Genomic DNA, 19,189 nt, shown 5'->3' with positions numbered 1-19,189 from the left:
GCTGACGTCAGCGCGCTGGGGCGGGGCGAGGCGTGAGAAGACGCAGAGGAGCGTGGGGTCGGGGGTGAGCTGTCCCGTGGCCTCCGTTCCCGGTCCTCTTGGCAGTCCGGTGCCGCCCCCGCGTCCGCTCCCGGCCTGAGCGGCGCGCCGGCGGCCATGGCGCACCGCTGCTTGCTGCTATGGGGCCGGGGCGCCTGCCGGCCCCGCGGGATGCCCCCGATGCTCTTGCCTGGCGGCCGCACGGGCTCCACCGAACGGCTCTACCTGCGGACGGTGAGTCCGGCACCCCCGGCCCGCTTCCGGCCCGGCACCGGGCGTCAAGGTCAAGGGCCCTGTTCTCGGTGTGGGTCCCCGGGGAGCGTGGAGACGGGTTTGGGGGCGGCGGATCTACCCTGCGCCCGGGAGGCCTACGGAGCGGAGAGCCCTGGGTGGGAGCCGGCGTCGCGGGCTCGGGGGTGGGGCTGTCGCTGCCTGGCGGACACGGCACTTGTAGATGGAGTCGTTAACGGTGTCCCCCACCCTAACCCCCGAGGGGCGGTGCTCTGTCGCGGTCAGGGCCGGGATCCTGGAGCCGAAGTTGGCTGTGCCCACGGCGGACCCTCCCGGCGCAGATTGAGCGCGCACGAAGCCCCGGCGGTGGTGGGCGAGCTCGAGGGTCAGCCCAGGAGGTGTTCTCAGATCTCCATGGAAAGGGCGTTCCTGATGTGTTCTCGGAGCCCCCTTCCTTGCCCGGCTGTCGGTCTTCGTCTCCTGCTCGGAATGGCCCTGCACGAGGTCTTTTTTCCGGTTTCTGGCATTGCATCCGTTTCCTTGTCTTACTTGCTCGAATCCCTCCCTCTCTTGCCTCTTGTGAGTATTGGACTCAGACCGGTAACAGGCAGGTAGGGATCTGCCCTGTGAGTTTGCAGGGTTTTTGTCAGGAGTCTTCTCTAAAAGGCCTTGCTTGTGAGTGAACCTCGAATGCCGAGGTGTGAGGAAGCCTGCTTGTGAAGGTGCATGACACACATTCCCTGGTCCTGCCCTGGAGATCTGGGTGGGGACGCTGGAGCATTACTCTGGATTTTCCTCTAGGTTTGTGCATCTGTTAAAAGTCTGTTCTCATAATGAGGTTCTGGGGAAAAAGATTTCTGTGTGTGTTCTCAGGTATAATCCTCAAATGATTAAAACTGATGTTTCACAACTGAAAAATACATCATCAAACATAAAACCTAATTTTCTAAGTGAGGTGCTCTATACTTAAGTTTTGCAAATTCATGTCTTTTATATGTACTATTTGAATGGGCTTAGATTAAATAGGGAAAAAAATTCATCGATGGTTCTTTTGTGGAAAATAATCTTATCATTAAATGCAGTCAGAGGTTATTGCTAGAGGTATCCCTGCTCAACACAATTTGAAAAGATGCTAAAGGGAGCTTATTATTCAGCAAACTAATAATATTTGTTTATACTGTGTACCCAGTTCTGTACTTCATTGTCACACAAAGACTTACTTAGTATGATCATAGTAATATTCTGAAAGCTGCTTACTCTTAAGTGGCTTTCAGAATAATTGGAAGTAATTTCAATGTGAGTATTGCCACACAGTTTTAAAAGTGCTTTTTTATGTCTTATTACTTTTGATTCTCACAGTAGTATCCTGGGGCACTCATCTTCTCCCATTGTAGATGTGTGACTTTGAGGCCCCCAATATCATGAGATGTATTGAAGATCATCATGCAAAAAATCAGATTTCCAGCTTTACCAAAATTGAAAGTTATAACACCATTTGCCGGAGAAGGCAATGGCATCCCACTCCAGTACTCTTGCCTGGAAAATCCCATGGATGGAGGAGCCTGGAAGGCTGCAGTCCATGGGGTCGCTGAGCGTCGGACACGACTGAGTGACTTCCCTTTCACTTTTCACTTTCATGCATTGGAGAAGGAAATGACAACCCACTCCAGTGTTCTTGCCTGGAGAATCCCAGGGATGGGGGAGCCTGGTGGGCTGCCGTCTATGGGGTCACACACAGTCGGACACGACTGAAGTGACTTAGCAGCAGCAGCAGCAACAACACCATTTGCCTGATGAACTCTGGGTCCTTCAAGTCCCAGGCTAGGTGTCACTTCCCTGTGACGTCCCTGGCTCCCTTGCACGTGACCCCTTCCTTCTCTGTACCACCTCTCCACCTTTATACTGAAGGGTTTGTATCGTTGCATGTATGGTACCTTTCTGTCTTTTCTGAGTTTCTTCTGGGCAGCACTGCTTCTGGTTCCCTGGTGGACTCCCCGCTGCTTGGCAGTACCAGGCCTGGAGCAGAAGCTCTGACTTGTTGGCCTGTCCAGCATGGATATCAGGTCATTTCAATCCACACCCTTAATGGATTTGGCATTGGGAAATATTTATTCACATACAACACACTCTTATCCATTATCAATGGTTATCTCTTAGGCCAAGTATTCTCACCCATCAGGGAGGGCCCAACACTACAGAAGCTCCAGGTTCTCAGACCAGCATTGCTGTCAACCAAGAACAGTGTCAGTGTTTCTGTCCTACTTTGCAAGTAATTGTGTGTTGATTTGGAGTTAAGTCAGCTCATTCTTTTTTAATTGACATTTTCTAATTCAGATATCATAAAATCCACCATTTTAAAGGGTACTGTTCTGTGGCTTCTCATATATTCACAAGGCGGTGCAACCATCACTCACTATCTGTTGCCAGAACATTTAGAAGAAGCCCTATGACTGTTAGTGGTCACTCTCTGTTTCTCCCCAACTATTCCTCCAGCCCAGGCAACTGCTGACCTATAGCCTCTATCATTGGCCTGTTTCAGACGTTTCATAAATATGGAATCATGTAATACATGATCTTTTGTGTCTGGTTTTTTTAACTTAGCATGATGTTTTCAAGATTTGATGCTACCATCTATCTACTTCATTCCTTTTTTATGGCTGAATAAAATTCCGTTGTGTGCATATACCACATTTTCTCTGTTCATCATCAATTGATGGACATTGGGTTGTTTACATTTTGGGGCCATTATGAAAAATGATACTATAAACATTCAAGATTTTGAGTGGACATATTTTCATTTCCTTGAGTAGGAGTGAATTTGCTGGATCATGTGGTAACTTAACTCGTCATTTACCATTTTGGAGAATGCCAAACTTTTCCAAAGCGGCTGTGCCCGTCCCCTAAGCAGTGCATGAGGGCTCCAATTTCTGCCCATCCTCACTGGCACTTGATATTGTCTCTCTCTCTTTTTTTTTTTTTTTTAAATTATAGCCACACTATCGGGTGTGAAGTGATTTTTGTATGGTTTTGTGATATTTTATTTTTCTCATGAGACCATAAAGGAGGCAAATGAGGATGGGTCTAATGCACATAAGCTTCACTTTAAACACTCTCACCTGTATGTAAAAGCTTGTCCTCCAAAAAAATGGTGGTGTGAACTTTTCACTTTGCCAAAGGATAGGATCACTTGAACTTAACTGTCAGATTCAGCTATATCCCCTTCAGTGTCTCTACATCTAAACATTTAATAAGGAGCTTGTTCAATTTGTTTACATTATACTCAAATAAACCTAGGCAGGGCTTCCCTTGTGGCTCAGCTGGTAAAGAATCCGCATGCAATGCGAGAGACCTGGGTTTGATCCCTGGGCTGGGGGGATCCCCTGGAGAAGGGAAAGGCTACCCACTCCAATATTCTGATCTGGAGAATTCCGTGGACAGCCTATGGAGTCGCAGAGAGTCAGACATGACTGAGCGACTTTCACTTACTCATATCTAGGCAGTATTTACAGTTTTTAGGAAATATGTTACTTAAAGCAGAGATGTATCTGTAAAGGGACTTAGCAGGATGACAGTGTATCAAATAGCTTCAGCAAATGCTGCTAATTTAAGGACTATCAGACATTGGACCATGGCTTCCTTGTCTTTGAGCCCAGGTAAAGTTAGTATTGTGCTCACAAACAGCATTGTTCTGTAATGTCAGATAAATGACCTTGCAGTGTGATCAACCCTGCAGGTGGGGTGGCAGATATTCATGGCATTTTGCCTTTTGAATGCTACACATCAAGGAAACAAAGCCTGAGCCAATGTGTTGGTAAGGCTGCAGCTCTTAATTAGGTGCCTAGGTTGGAGGTACTGTCTTCTGGGTGAAGTGTGTGTCTCCTAGTTCTCACTGGATTGGAGCGGCCCAGGGCCGGACAGCCCTCGTGCTCCCTTCAAGGGGGGCCGTTCTGTGCTAGTCCATAATCACCTGTTTGAAGGGTAAAATGAAGCTTGCTTTAGACTCACCTTGATGTGACCTTCATGCTTCTCTCTGTTGTCTTGCAGCTTTATCGATATTGCACGACTCAGGCGAAAACCAGCAGGAATTCCCTTCTGACAGATGTGATTGCTGCTTATCAGAGACTCTGTTCTCGGCCTCCAAAAGGTAAGCACTCACATGTGACTGTGACGAGGGACATTCTTACACAGACTCACTCTTGGCCTCAGCAGGGCAGGTGAAGAGGTGTGGTTTCAGTTGATTCCTAACCACCCCACCTCCTCCCTCTCATGTGATCAAAGCTATGACATTATGTCGCCTTCACATGTGGCACCTTTGTCAGTAATGACCTGGGCAGGCCAGCAAGACTTCTTGGACCCCTCAAGGTTGTGACTGTACCATCTAGACTGTGATTTACTCCTGCACAAGCAATCCTATACTTCTAGCTTATTCTTTTTCATGAATCAGCTGCTTTAAAAACAAAGAACATACGTACACAAAACTTGATGAATTTTAGTTTGAAGATAATTTTTTTTCCTTTTCTAACAGGATTTGAAAAATACTTTCCCAATGGAAAAAATGGAAAAAAAGCTAGTGAACCTAAAGAAGTTATAGGAGAAAAAAAAGGTACTGTTTCAAAAGACTATGTTTGAACTTACTGTTTTCCCCTGGTTTATGATGTTGCTGATAGTTGTCACTGAACAAGGAACATCTTAGCTTAAGTCAGTTCTGAGCCCCCTGTGTGTGAAGTGCCTGGAGTGTTCCTGGGGGCTCCCCCCTCTATCTTAGTCTCAGGCTTCCTCACAGCACTATGTTTAGTAACTCATCAATTGCCACAATGCATTTTGCAAAGAGTTCATTAAACGACATTAACGGAAACATTATTGAGAGATTCAGATGCTGCTGTGGACACACTCTCTGTCTGTGAACAGAACCCAAGCCATCTGCTGCCCCACGTCCTTCTGGAGGAGGAGTTGGTGGCGGTGGAAAACGAGGCGGCAAGAAAGATGACTCTCACTGGTGGTCCAGGTTCCAGAAGGTTCGGTTCGTGGCTTTGGCCCCTGCCCACCCCCGGAAAGGCTGAGTGGTGCTCACGGCCCTGGGAGGGTTCACACACTGCACAGCAGAGACTGCGTTGTCTTGTCTCACCCTTCATACAAATATCTGCTTCCTCACTCAGGGTGACATCCCATGGGATGATAAGGAATTCAGGATGTACTTTCTCTGGACCGCCCTGTTTTGGGGAGGATTCCTGTTTTACTTCCTGTTCAAGAGCTCCGGGAGAGAAATCACGTGGAAGGACTTTGCTAACAACTATCTTTCCAAAGGAGTTGTAAGTATCGTGTGGGCCACAGGCAGCAGGGATCAAAGGGTGAGTTCAGGTTAGGCCAATAAAGTGATAAACAGCCAGCACGTTGCCAGGCTTGTTCGTCATCAAGTCCCATATTGTATGTTTCTAATGCTGGAAAGTATAGCAGCCAAGAAACCTGTGAGTTTTGACCCAGCAGTTTCCACATTGACCATGACCCCCCTGTATCGCTTTCCCTGGAGAGCCTAGTTCTGGAGCCACTGCTTCTGATCTGCTCTGGCACCCGGTCTACTCGGTTCTCTCCCTTCCGCCATCAGCTGCCTCTCTTCCCTCCCTGGCCAGCCCCTCTAGGTTCTAGCACGGCATCACCGCTGTGACCTCCTGCACTCCTGGAAGTGGGTGAATAAGTGAATCAGGTTTTACTGCGAGAGTGGACGGGCTCTGAGTGAGGCCCCAGGCAGGAGCTTTGCCTCTGGGCTGGGTCTTTGCCAGTTAGATCCTGTTGTGGCTCATTTAAGATGCAATGGGCTATAAGGCACATGTTATTTTACACGTTACTTGGATTGAGTGGACTGCCAGGGACACTTTGACATCTTGTCAGCTGTCATGTACATTCCATGTCTGAGAGGTTAAAATATGGAAAATGTCCATCTTAGAAGTGAAGAAACAAAGTGATAGTGAGAGAAGCAGGATTTGACGAACTCTGAGCCTTGGGGAAATGACTTAACCTCTCATTAATCCATGAAATGAATAAAATAAGGATATTAATACTTAAAAAATACAAAGAATCTAAAATTATTTTTAAAGATTGTCCAGTAAGGTGAGGACAGACAGAATGGAAACAATCTTTCAGATTTTGAAGCAGGTATCTTGCTCATGAAAGTGAGGCTCCCAGGTTTGTAATTCCCAGGTGTCGTAGAGAACCTGCACTCTGAGCAGTGACTTCTATCCTCTGAGTGTGGGGACAGGCCCCAAGGGGGGTTCTCTGTCATCACATCTCCTCCTGACCCGCTGGCTCTCTGCAGTTGGTCTTTTGTTGACCCAGCAGGTTTATGGGGGACAAGGTCCTCTAGTCAGTGCTTTCCAGACAGCGTGCCCCTGTTCTGGCTCTTCCTGGGGTCTCCCAGGCTCCCTCACTTTACATCCTGGGCTGATACCTTCCAAACTCCCTGCCAGAGCGGACTTGACGGCAGCAGGGAGCAGGCACCCACCAAAGGCACTCAGCTCCCAGCAGCCCGAGGCGTCGGGATGAGGTGTGCAAGTGACCAAAGAGTCCATAGAATTAGGAGGGTCCGGGGAAACAAAGTCAAGCCATCTCAAACCTCAGAGGGGCAAAATTTAGGAAGTTTTGTAACGGCAAGTGAGGACATAGCGCAGTGGGAGCGTTTTAGAGAACGTTTGGCAGGAGCATGAGTTGGAGAGTAGTGTGCAGCGTCCAGCAGAGCTGAGGGCAGTTGTGCCCTACAGCCCAGCCAGCTGTGTTCACCGCAGGCGCGTATCCCAGGGAGTTCCGAGAGACAGGCCCAGGCATGATGCGTAGCAGCGTCCACAGTAGCATTTTTGGTATTGGGGGAGTGTTGGGAATAGTCTAAAGGTCTTTGAACAGAACGCATAAATAACTTGGGGTGTGCTTATAAAATGGGGTCTGTGCAGAACTGACATGTCAGCAAGGAAAGGCCTTACAAATACAGTGATAGAAGAAAAAGTTGTAGAAAAACACATGCCAGACGAGACCATTTGTAAAGTTTAAAAACAGGCAGATGTGAATGTCTGTTTAGGGTTAGGTCTTTGTGGCCCACGACCAGGCCGTGCTTTGGGGTGGCCAGCACCAGTGCGCAGCGGCCACCCCTGGGTGTGGGACACGACTGGGCTTTGTGATGTTTTGTTTCTCAAGCTGGAGGGGAAAACACAGGGTGTCTTTACATTATTCATCATTTTTCTTTGTGTGTCTGAAATATATGCATTTTAGATGAGCTTAGAAGAATGTCTCTAGTCTTTCTGTAAGTTTATGTTTGAATATTTCTTTAAAATTCCAGGTAGACAGACTGGAAGTTGTCAACAAGCGATTTGTTCGAGTGACTTTTACACCAGGAAAAACTCCTGTTGATGGAGTAAGTGATGTTATTAAGTGATGTGAACTAGCTGTCAATTAAGTTCTTATAATTAAAACTGAAAAACCAGCGTTCCCTCACACTGGCTGTGTCAGAGCAGCTTTGATCTGCACTAACAGTGACAGTGTGACCCTTGTGTCCATCACACGTGCAAACCCTTGGGTCAGTGTTTTGGGTTTGGTGATCACATTGGCTGTACATTTAGGAACCAATGAGTAAAACCTGGTTTTCAGTATTCCAGTATCTATGATTTTTCAAGACTGAGAACAGTTGGTTAAGAAAAAAAATGGTAAAATCCGAACTGCTTATGTCTTGAGACAGCTTTTGTCAAATCAGTTTAAGAAGTGTTCTGCTCATATCTCTCCCAACTGTTTTGTGATATTAATTTCTATTTCTGTTCTTATTGTTTAAAAATATTTATATTTCTTGTCCAACCAGTCTGAGCTCTGTTCCAGAGACACCAGGTTGAGTTGAGGGGATTATTGGTAGGGAACAGGTGATTCCCAGCCCTCCCGGGCCAGAGCCCCAGGCCCACCCCCAGTCCTGGGCATCCTGCGATCTTCTAGCTCACCCAGGGCCGGAGCCCATCCTGACACTGAGGAGTATCATCGCAGCTGCACCCTGGTGTGGGACCAGACAGCTGATAAGTCCTGGAGAAAGGACGCTTGTTTGTTTATGAAAAGGGTTGTCTTTTCAAGTGGAGTTTTTGTTTTTCTGAGTTTATAGTATTAGGACCATAGAGGAGTACTGGAACTGTAGAAATGCTTATTGGCCAAGGGTTCTCACTGAGTAAAGCTTAGTCACTCTGGTTGTTAAAGACTGGTTGTTAAACCAGTCTTGCGTTAATCTTAATCTCGTTGGGTTTTTTAGTTTGTAAATTTGCAGTATTTCTGAAAAATTATTAGAAAGTTAAACCCTTTGTTTCCTCTTCGTTCCCCTAACAAAATTAGGACATTTTACTTTGCTGTCTTTACAGCAGTACGTCTGGTTCAATATTGGCAGTGTGGACACCTTTGAGCGGAACCTGGAGACTCTGCAGCAGGAACTAGGCATAGAAGGAGAGAACCGGGTCCCTGTGGTCTACATCGCCGAGAGTGACGGGTGAGCCTTGGGCAGTGGACTTGGGAGGCTGCCTTTGCGCCCGGGGCTTAACGGTGTATTCTGTCACCAGGGGGCGGCACATCGCACTTTATTCTCATCAGGCCTCTCAATCTGGCCTGAGTTCTTTGCAGCCATCAGTAACTTACTAGATTTTGCTAGAGACTGGTTGGTTTTTTGCATGTTGATATTTCTTGATTAAGCAGTGGTGTGGGTTCCATGTCCAATACACTGACCTTGAGTAGGATTGTAGCATAAAAAGCCCCTTTGTGTTAAAGAGCGGCATGCCCACCTTTTAACTGTCCTTTATGTATTTTATATTTCACAGAATTTCCAGGATTTTTAAGTAATGCTTCTTCCTCTTTGGTCAGAGCTGCTTCTTCCCTTAGAGGTTTTTTGTCTTTAGAAAGACCAGCTCTGGGCCTTGAGGAAGGGCTCATTGATTTCAAGGGTTGCCTGTCTTTGGTTTTACTTGGGAACGTATGGCCTTTGAGTTCTGCCCAAAGATGCCCAGGTGGATCTCAAGGTGGTGACTCATTTGCATTAAATGCAGAATGCATACCTTGATTAAGAGTTTGGGAGTGAAAATAGAAATAAAGCTTGATTTTCTTCTACATGTAAAACAGCATGTTAACGGAGCTGATGGTCTTACTCAGCTCTGGGGACTCTGTTGAGTCATGGTTTGTGTAGCCCTACAATCTCCCTGCGGTACTTAGGTCCCGCCAGCTATCAAAGTTGTTTCATACTTTGGGGTGATATGTTGGGGTGATATGTCCCTCAGTCCCTGAGGTTAACATACAGTTCCTTAACTTTACAAGCTGGTGCTGAAACTTTATGCAGAGTCTTATTACATGTTCTTTAAACCTTTATTGCCAGTGCATTGGTTTTTTTTTTGTCTAGAAGTAAACCAAAGGTAAATTGTTCATGGCTCTTGCTGCCTGCTGTAGCAGCCTTTACAGTTTTGTAATAGATGAAAAATTAGAAAGCTAATTCTTATTTTATTCGTTTCATTTTTTTTACCTAAACTATGTGCCAGGTTTTGACCTAAATTTCGTAGGTTAAGTTAAACTAAATTGCTTTATGTTACCAGTATACATCTATGTCCACAGTTTCGTGGAAATTAACTTACGACAAACAGAAGGCAGAGACTGTAAATCATCTCTGAGCCACTCCCCAGAGTGGGTGAGGGTTGGTGGGCACCCTGCCCCTGGGCCTGTGGGAGCCTGCACAAGCCACCCCACCATGCTGGGGAGACAGCACTCCCCACCGCTGCCTTCGCACAGATTAGATATTTAGAAGACATCCCTTCAGAAATAGTTGATCCATTCCAGTAACAGGACTGGAATGTCTACCCAGGCTAATACCAGAATTGTATTAAAATTATTAAGTAAACGAATTTCTTTGAAACTCCTATGTAGTGACTGTAGGTCACAGGTCTAGCCTGTGTGTGTGCTGGTTCTCGGGTGGGAGTGACGCAGCCCTGGAGAGGGTATGCATTAGGAGCAGGTCTTCCTTTGGTCTTACTCTCTGAGCGTCTGCTTCAGTGACACTGATGCACATAGATTCTCCTTGTGCCTCAGGTGAGGTGTTGGGGTACCTGGCTGCCCAGGTAGAGCGTGTGCATGTTCTGCCGAGGCAGGTATCTGGCAGGGCGGTCTGAGCGGGCACCCTCTGAGCTCTCGCTGTCATGTGTCTGCAGCTCCTTCCTCCTGAGCATGCTGCCCACCGTGCTCATCATCGCCTTCTTGCTCTACACCATCCGGAGGGGCCCAGCCGGCATCGGCCGCACAGGCCGGGGCATGGGCGGACTCTTCAGTGTTGGAGAGACCACCGCCAAGGTCCTCAAGGATGAGATTGACGTGAAGTTTAAAGACGTGGCCGGCTGTGAGGAGGCCAAGCTGGAGATCATGGAATTTGTGAATTTCCTAAAAAATCCAAAGCAGTATCAAGACCTGGGAGCAAAAATCCCAAAGGTAAATGAACATTCAGAAGTCAGTTTTCAGCTTAATAACCCTAAATCCTTTGAAGTGTTTCTTGATCTCTGAGGTTATAATTTTATGAAGTTTGATTACTTCCACAGTAGCTGCTCTTCTCTCCTTCCTCTATTGTAACTTGCTGGTCTCTGTTTAACTCCTGAGTCTTTTCAGTCGACTGTCCCTTGTGAATGTGTCTCCTTGAAAATAGTTTGTCTCTTCCCCCAAAGGTGTGTTTCCCCTCCCCTTGTTGTGCTACTTTCTCTCCGCAGTGTGATTTGGACGCCCTATCTCAGCACTGTAGTCCCGGGCAGGCTGCCTCTGCTCTGGCCCTGCCGTCCCTCCCCCAGCAGCTTGAGTGGATGGTCTGCCTGGTCTGGCACTTACATTCCAGGCGAGCATGCCCTCTTCCACCACCACCTACTGCCGGACTCGGGCAGCCTTGCCCATCTCTGCTCCCAGGACCAGGCTCAGGCATTAAGTAATGAAGAGAAAATCTTTAAGGTTCTAAAAAACTCGTTAATAAAGTTACATGAGGGAGTCTTTTCTAAAGGGAATCATCACTTCCTTGATTTCATGTCCTGCCTTCATGGATGAAAAGTTACATTTTACAGTTTTATAATTTGTTGTACTTAATTAAGTATGTGTTCTGCTGCTGCTGCTGCTAAGTCGCTGCAGTCGTGTCCGACTCTGTGCGACCCCATAGACAGCAGCCCACCAGGCTCCCCCATCCCTGGGATTCTCCAGGCAAGAATACTGGAGTGGGTTGCCATTTCCTTCTCCAATGCATGAAAGTGAAAAGTGAAAGTGAAGTCGCTCAGTCGAGTCTGACTCTTAGTGACCCCATGGACTGCAGCCTGTCAGGCTCCTCCATCCATGGGATTTTCCAGGCAAGAGTACTGGAGTGGGGTGCTATTGCTTTCTCTGAAGTATGTGTTCACATCATACTTAAGTATCTCCACGACTTAAGTAGTTAACAGTGTTTGAGCAAACACATATTTTTCTTTTTAAGTTCATCATTGGTTATTAGATATTTACTTCATTTGTGAAATTTTAAAGGAAAGAAAATAAGCAAAATGAAACTGGAAGTATAATATATGAAGTTAACCTCAGGTGGTTTTTTAGTATTGCTAGATTCCCAGCTTAAGTCACCCTTTATATACTGTTAGGTCTAAAAAGCAACACTAAAAATCTTAAAAAGTAAGGGAAGTATTTCACATTCTTGCCAGGTTTTTTAAAACAAAGTAGTCTCTAATAATCTTTTCCTTTCTCTTTTTATTAATAAAAGCATTTTATCTTTGTTTACATGTTGAAGAAATATTTAGGATATGTCACTAAAGTTTATAAACAGATTATACCTTGAAATTATTTATGGGTATGCAGTTTATTTTTCTGAAATTGTAGTTCAGTATACTTTTCCTTTTTTATCTGAAGGGTGCCATTCTCACTGGTCCTCCAGGCACTGGGAAGACATTGCTGGCTAAGGCTACGGCTGGAGAAGCCAATGTCCCTTTCATCACCGTTAGCGGGTCTGAGTTCTTGGAGATGTTTGTTGGTGTGGGCCCAGCTAGAGTAAGTCTCACCTTTCGCTGTGTTAACTCAGCAGGTCTGAAAGTGGGCACAGGACCCCTGCCACAATGGGGTACCGCCCACCTTGGGGCAGTAGCTGGGTGGGCTTGAGGGGTCATGCCTTTGCTGTGTGCCTGCATGGCTGGGTCTGTGAGTGAGTGTTATAAAGTCTACAGCTCTACCCTGTTGCCTCTGAGTAGGACAGAGGTGTGTAGCATCAGTTTGTTGGTGTTTGTGCTTCTTACACAACAGTAATTGATGAGATTTTAGAAATACTTGCTCACCTTATATCGGTTTCACACTATTTGCCACATGACTTCTTTGCTGCTTGCACCTTTTAACATCTGTGCTGTGCAGTGCTGTACACAGATGGTCTTCCTGGGGGCAGGAAGCTTGGTGTCTGTTTTTATTAGGATAATACTACTCACTTGTTAAGTGACCCCAGTGCTTGCGTTTTCATCCAGGTCCGTGACTTATTCGCCCTTGCTCGGAAGAATGCCCCTTGCATCCTCTTCATCGATGAAATAGATGCAGTGGGAAGGAAGAGAGGCAGGGGCAACTTCGGCGGGCAGAGTGAGCAGGAGAACACGCTCAACCAGCTGCTTGTGGAGATGGACGGTGAGTGCTCCATCACCTGTGTCTATCCTGTACTTTCCAGTTGTTCTTCCTGTGTCCAAAGTGAGAGTCCTGTGCTGGTAATTTGTCTTCAAGTAGTTGATCATTAAATCTTTAGGTGTTAGGTATGATGTTAAGGGCAAAATGAATAGTAGGAAAAATCATTTAAACTTGTGACTTAAAAAACCACTAGATAATGGGAAAAAAGCAGTGGTGTATCTGGTGCTCATACATTCTTGACAGGGACACGTTATCTTCCTCCTCACAGCATGTAACAGCAATGATGCCTTTGTCTGTCTCCAGGATTTAACACAACAACCAATGTGGTCATCTTGGCGGGCACCAACCGACCGGATATCCTAGACCCAGCTCTGATGAGGCCAGGCCGCTTCGACAGGCAGATCTTCATTGGTGAGATGGCTTTCTTGCCCTGGATTCAGGCCAGTTCTCACGAGGAGACGTTGCAGCTGTTGCATTATGATTTTTTCTTCCTTAAAAATAATTTCTCAAGGACCGCCGGACATTAAAGGAAGAGCCTCTATTTTCAAAGTTCACCTCCGACCTCTGAAGCTGGATAGCACCCTGGAAAAGGAGAAGCTGGCAAGGAAGCTTGCATCCTTGACCCCGGGGTTTTCAGGTGGGTGAGCTCAACCCTCGGTTCTGTCTACAGGACGTGACCCTTCCTTTCTCGTTCCCTCTGTCCATCCTTGCACATTCAACATGAAGCAGGAGGGACCACCTGCAGCCTGAGAAGAGTGTATTCACGGGCACAGGTGCCTCAGAGTTCCAGGGGCCTGCTTAAAATTTTTTGTTGAGCACATACATTGTGTTATGGCTAATTTGTGTTGCCATATACTTTTTCTAAGTTAATTTACAGAGAACTAAGCATTAATTGGTGGGCATTTTAAAGCACAGTCTTAGTTTGCTTTCATCATGTGGTCTGTGGAGATAGATTACTGCCCATGGGTGTCTGTCCACTCCTGGTCCTTGCAGTGTGCTTGAGGGGCCAGTTGTGCTGGGCAGGCCTGGGCGCTGGAACCTGCTGGTGGTGGGAACCTGGTCTGGTCCCTCTTCAAAACTGTGGCCAGTGAGCTCGGGTGTATCTGATGGAAAGCTGCTGTGTTCTTTCACAGGAGCCGATGTTGCCAACGTATGCAACGAAGCTGCTTTGATCGCTGCGAGACACCTTTCAGATTCCATAAACCAGAAACACTTTGAACAAGCAATTGAACGAGTGATTGGCGGTAAGGCAGCTGGTAGACCGCACATCCAAGGGCTGACAGTGTGACTCTGAAGCCAGGGAGTATGTCCACCCAGGCCTGGAGCTCGCGGGCAGCTTAGAGTGTCTGCACAGAGGCTTCCTTGTCAGATGGGTCTGAGACAGGCTGCAGGCGGGAAGAGGTCTTCCCCTCAATTATAGCAGTCTAGTTGTTTTCTTTTAAAAAGCACTTGTAGCCTCCCTGTTTTCCAAAAATTTCATCGCGTGAGTCTAACATGCTCTGAGCAAGACATAGGTGATGGATAAACAGCTGTAAAACCAGTTAGACTGGGAAGACCTGTGATGTGTGTTCTTTGTGAGGCTCTGAGTGGTGGTGTGTGAGCCTCTCTTGATGTCGTTGTCGCTAAAACAGCAGGCTTTATTTTCTGTTCTGTATGTCAGGCTTAGAGAAGAAAACGCAGGTCCTACAGCCCGAGGAGAAGAAGACAGTGGCATACCACGAGGCAGGCCACGCAGTTGCCGGTTGGTACCTGGAGCACGCAGACCCCCTTTTGAAGGTGAGTGGCTGGGGGGGATGTAGTGGGAACATCTGACAATGGCACTGAGGGGAGGCATCATGCATGGATGAGTTACAAAGTTTGGAAAGAAAAGTGTCTGGAAGCTGAAGGGATTCACTCCAGTGGGTCAAGTTGGCAGGGGACCCTGCTCGGCAGTGGCCCTCCTGTCAGGCCTGGGCATTCGCGGATGGGTTTCATAAGAGACAGAAGCACCATGTAGGAGTCACTTGGGGTGAGGTTATCCCAAGAGGAAATGCTCTCCTAGACCAGCTGCCTGGCTGAGGCCATGGGGTTGCCCGGCCATGGTGCTCTGCTCACCGGTGAGTTTGTCGGCTCCAGCAGCCGGGTGCTCAGTGCTGCTGTTCCCTTGCCAGGTGTCCATCATCCCACGAGGCAAAGGGCTGGGCTACGCTCAGTACCTGCCCCGGGAGCAGTACCTCTACACCCGGGAGCAGCTCCTGGACCGCATGTGCATGACCCTGGGCGGCCGCGTGTCCGAGGAGATCTTCTTTGGCAGGATCACTACTGGCGCCCAGGACGACTTGCGCAAAGTGACCCAGAGTGCCTACGCCCAGGTGAGAGGACAGATGGGCTGCCTCCTCGCCTCCGCGCAGGCTCCGGAGCACCCCGAGGCTCCACTGGCCTGGGCTGACCAGGCAAGGGTTCCTCCTTCAGAGAGGTTCAGTCTAAGGTGATCAAAACTTAGGAATAGAAACTTACATTTTGGTCACTCGGTATTTTGGATTTACTGAGAGTGTGTGAAGCATGTCTGTAGAGTTTAAGTCTAGTTTCAAACCTGCAGGACCCTACGTGGACTCCCCCTAAGCTGGGAGCAGTCACCCCATGCACCCACCCCACCCCATTTGCCTCCATTCCCAGAAACAGTCAGGGTGCTCTCTCGGAGCTCGATGTCAGTGACTTCGGGAACTCCTCAACTGTGATTTTTTTTTTTCCTGTGTTCTAGCACCTCATCTAAGTTTTCCCGACTCTTGACTTCTGTTGTTATTTCATATTTTCCTCACAGTCCTGATTTTGGTTAGTCTTTTCTGAAGTTGGGTCACAGTTTTCATCTGTTTGTGGACGTCCCTACATCCCACTTTCCTTATCTGCATGAAGTTTGTTTTCCTGATCTTCTAGGAAGAAGGTGGATTAAGACAGTGTTTCTAGTTTCATGGTTTTAGAGTATCTTTTTCTGTGGTTTTCATGAACTTTTGAAAAATGTGCTTCCTGCTTTCTGAGCTGTTGCTGCTCCCCTCTCTTACCTGCGCCTCCTCTTTTTTAGTCAGTTTGGATTTTACTTCCAGACATTTCTTCTTAAGTTGGAGTTCTGTATGGTTACTGTGGGGGTCTCTACAGCCCAGCCAGGCCCCGGGGACGCAGGGAAAGTGCAGGCACCCCTCCCAGGTTCCTGGAGCAGCCCAGGTGATGCAGGAGGAGCCGCTGGGTGCCCGAGGTCGTGGCTTCCGTCTGTCACAGGCTCTGGCTCCTCCTTGCCTCCCCTTATGCAGAGTGATCTCATGCACGTCTCGTGACTGCTGGGGTCTGTCCCCACCTGTTTGCTGCCTGTCTTGGTTGTACATATTGTCTGCCCATTTCTGGTCTTGTCCCCACTGCCCCGTCTATGCAGAACACCTGGTCTACTTGGCCGACTCAAGGCTGTCATGTCATTTTGCCGGGTTGAAGAGTAGTCTGCAGTGAAGTGTGTGCATTCAGTGTCCATGTTGCCTTGTTGACATTTTATAAAACCCATGAGCCTGTGAGCAGAAATGGATGCCCACCACTGGCCACGCCTTCTTCTTCAGATTGTTCAGTTTGGCATGAACGAGAAGGTCGGGCAGATCTCCTTTGACCTCCCACGTCAGGGGGACATGGTGTTGGAGAAGCCTTACAGCGAGGCCACCGCCAGACTCATAGATGATGAAGTACGAATCCTTATCAATGATGCTTACAAGAGGACAGTGGCCCTCCTCACAGAGAAGAAAGCTGACGTGGAGAAGGTAGGTGCCGACTGTGGGAACACTCCTCTGCATGGTTTGCAGAGGCCGTTGAGGGTGATTGGTTGGCTGGTTTGCAGACACCGCCATTCCCCCTGTGCCTGCTGATCCTGGTTCCTCCCTCTGTCCTGATGTTCCATTGGTGGGGATGACGGGGAGCAGAGGCGGGTGTGATCTTGGCCCCTGGCTCCTGGGAACTTGAGCGCAGGATTAATGAAGTCTACTTGTAGTACCAGGCATATGGCTGAATCTGCACTCACCTTGCCAGGTGCTTCCAGGTGCAGGCCTGCTGGGGTTCCCCATTGCTTTTCCCCTCTGGAGCAAAGGCGATCTTAGTTGCCTAGCAGGGACTAAACCCGGGTCCTCAGCATTGAGAGTTGAAGAGTATGTGACTCATAGAGTTAGAGACAAACATATGTGGATAAAACGACAGGACATCTGGGATTTTCTCCAAAATAATCCAGGGAGCAGGTGGAACAAAAGTGGTCGTGAACAGTGGTTACATGGGGTTGCATGGGGTTAGTTATCCTTTTTTTCTATATATTTTTGGTACATATTTGAAATGATCCATGCTATGCTATGCTATGCTAAGTCACTTCAGTCGTGTCTGACTCTGTGTGACCCCATAGACGGCAGCCCACCAGGCTTCCCCATCCCTGGGATTCTCCAGGCAAGAACACTGGAGTGGGTTGCCATTGCCTTCTCCAATGCATGAAAGTGAAAAGAGAAAGTGAAGTCGCTCAGTCGTGTCCGACTCTTAGCGACCCCATGGACTGCAGCCTACCAGGCTCCTCCATCCATGGGATTTTCCAGGCAAGAGTACTGGAGTGGGGTGCCATTGCCTTCTCCGGAAATGATCCATAATAAAGTTTTAAAAAAAATTAAAAACAGAAGAAAATTGCTTTATTGTTTGGAATCTTTAAAAACAGCATTTAACATAAACTACACATGTGGTGAGTTTCCAAGTTGGGAGTCACCTGAGGAAACAAGTCTATTACAAGGTCCATTTACAGTTTAACTGGCTTCGTTTCTTGGTGACAGAGGCTCTCATGTGAGCTGTTCCCTGCCCGCTGACACCATCTCTTACCTCCCCTCTTGTAGTTGGTGGGGCCCCTTTTTCTGTGGCCGTGTGTCCTGTCACATTTACAGTTCAGCCACACAGAGACCAGAACTTCGAGATGCATGTTTGTGTTTGTCTCTGTTTCGTCAGCCTCCCTTTGAAATTCTCCATTTCTGTCCTTTCCTCGTCCCCACCCCTGCCACTTGTGCCACTTCTTCCTGCAGCCTCCTGAGAGCTCCTTCTGCTCTGGGAGCCACGGGAGCTCTTGCCTCCTTTGGAAGTAGGTGGAGCCCAGGGACAACTTCTTGCTCTTCCTCGGGGTTGTCCCTCCTCGACATGTGTGCAGAGCTCTTTCCCCACCCTACCTCCCCAGCAGGGCACAGAGTCACACCACATTGCATGCCACCCTGCCGTTCCTGGGGACATGTGTTTTCCAGGATTTTTATACTTCTTATTAAAAGTTAGGGTGAAGATCTATTTTAATAAGATATATTCTTATTAAAAGTTAGAGTGAAGTTCTCAAAGCCCTGGTTTGGAAGGGGGTTGGTTGTAAATAAAAGGTTAGCTTGGAGAGATGGTGCTGGGTAGCTGTATTTAATTGCAGGTGTTCATGTTCCAGGTTGCTCTGCTGCTGTTAGAAAAAGAAGTGTTAGACAAGAACGACATGGTGGAACTTCTGGGCCCCAGGCCATTTGCGGAGAAGTCTACGTACGAGGAGTTTGTGGAAGGCACTGGCAGCCTGGACGAGGACACCTCACTCCCCGAGGGCCTGAAGGACTGGAACAGGGAGCGTGAGGGCTCAGAGGAGCCCACGGGCGAGAAGGTGACCAGCCCGGTCCAGGGTGCCGGCCCTGCGTAGCTCCTGGTGCTGCATCCTTAGAGCCGCCCCAAGGGCATGGCGGGAAGGGGTATTTCGTCCTTGGCCTTGGAGGTCAAAGGGGTGGGAGTGCGTCCCCAGCTTCCAGTCTCCTGTGCCCTCACATGGGGGTGTGCTCACCATCACCCGCCCTTCACTCCCACCTCCCTCAGAGTCTCCCTCTGTGATGGGCTATGAAATTAAAGAGTATTCCTACTTGATTTAATATTTTAAAGACAGAACCCAAGCTACATGCTGCTGTTCTGTGATGGAGTGGTTTTCTAGGAGAGCTGTGTAACATATTTAAAAATATGAATGTATTGTGTAAATACGGCTTCTTTATGTCACAAATAAAGTGTAAATGCTGCGTTTTTCCTTCTGAACACACGAGGGTCACTGGTGTTGCTTGGGAGACATCCCTTCAGAAAACACAATGAAAAGGAACTGAATGATATCCACGTTTAGTCTCAGACTGGTGGTTCTCTTCCAGTCCGACGAGACTCTCAGTGATGCCTCGACCTGTCCGCCCTGAAGGGTTAACTCGGTGTGAGCCGTGCAATGGCATCAGGGCACACACTCACT

The 19,189-nt window shown here is 47.9% G+C and overlaps 1 protein-coding gene across 3 annotated transcripts; it reads left to right on the top strand.

The window, feature by feature from the left end:
* The first annotated feature begins 14 nt into the window (after nt 1-14).
* On the top strand, nt 15-18,994 carry AFG3L2 (AFG3 like matrix AAA peptidase subunit 2). Of its 3 annotated transcripts, none has more exons than XM_055559161.1 (17): nt 15-273; nt 4,315-4,414; nt 4,796-4,873; nt 5,179-5,285; nt 5,427-5,579; nt 7,592-7,666; nt 8,646-8,767; nt 10,464-10,737; nt 12,172-12,309; nt 12,771-12,924; nt 13,225-13,332; nt 13,433-13,558; nt 14,055-14,165; nt 14,582-14,697; nt 15,072-15,272; nt 16,500-16,694; nt 18,371-18,994. In XM_055559161.1, the coding sequence occupies exons 1-17, from the start codon at nt 157-159 to the stop codon at nt 18,608-18,610; spliced, it is 2,415 nt and encodes an 804-aa protein (XP_055415136.1). In that variant the 5' UTR covers nt 15-156; the 3' UTR covers nt 18,611-18,994. The 3 variants fall into 3 exon arrangements, with proteins under 3 accessions (XP_055415136.1, XP_055415135.1, XP_055415137.1); XM_055559160.1 differs by having other exon boundaries at nt 8,643-8,767; XM_055559162.1 differs by lacking the exon at nt 15,072-15,272 and having other exon boundaries at nt 8,643-8,767.
* Nucleotides 18,995-19,189: the final 195 nt, after the last annotated feature.

This window comes from Bubalus kerabau, chromosome 21, assembly GCF_029407905.1.
Source record: "Bubalus kerabau isolate K-KA32 ecotype Philippines breed swamp buffalo chromosome 21, PCC_UOA_SB_1v2, whole genome shotgun sequence".
NCBI classification, from domain to species: Eukaryota; Metazoa; Chordata; class Mammalia; order Artiodactyla; family Bovidae; genus Bubalus; species Bubalus kerabau.
This window is presented reverse-complemented; position numbering and strand designations above follow the sequence as displayed.

Bases quoted from the DNA above. Each gene is read 5' to 3' on its own strand.
- AFG3L2 (XM_055559160.1), top strand. From the start codon at position 157: ATGGCGCACCGCTGCTTGCTGCTATGGGGCCGGGGCGCCTGCCGGCCC. The intron at 4,874-5,178 runs GTACTGTTTCAA...GTCTGTGAACAG, and splicing joins AGTTATAGGAGAAAAAAAAG to AACCCAAGCCATCTGCTGCC. The intron at 12,310-12,770 runs GTAAGTCTCACC...GTTTTCATCCAG, and splicing joins TTGGTGTGGGCCCAGCTAGA to GTCCGTGACTTATTCGCCCT.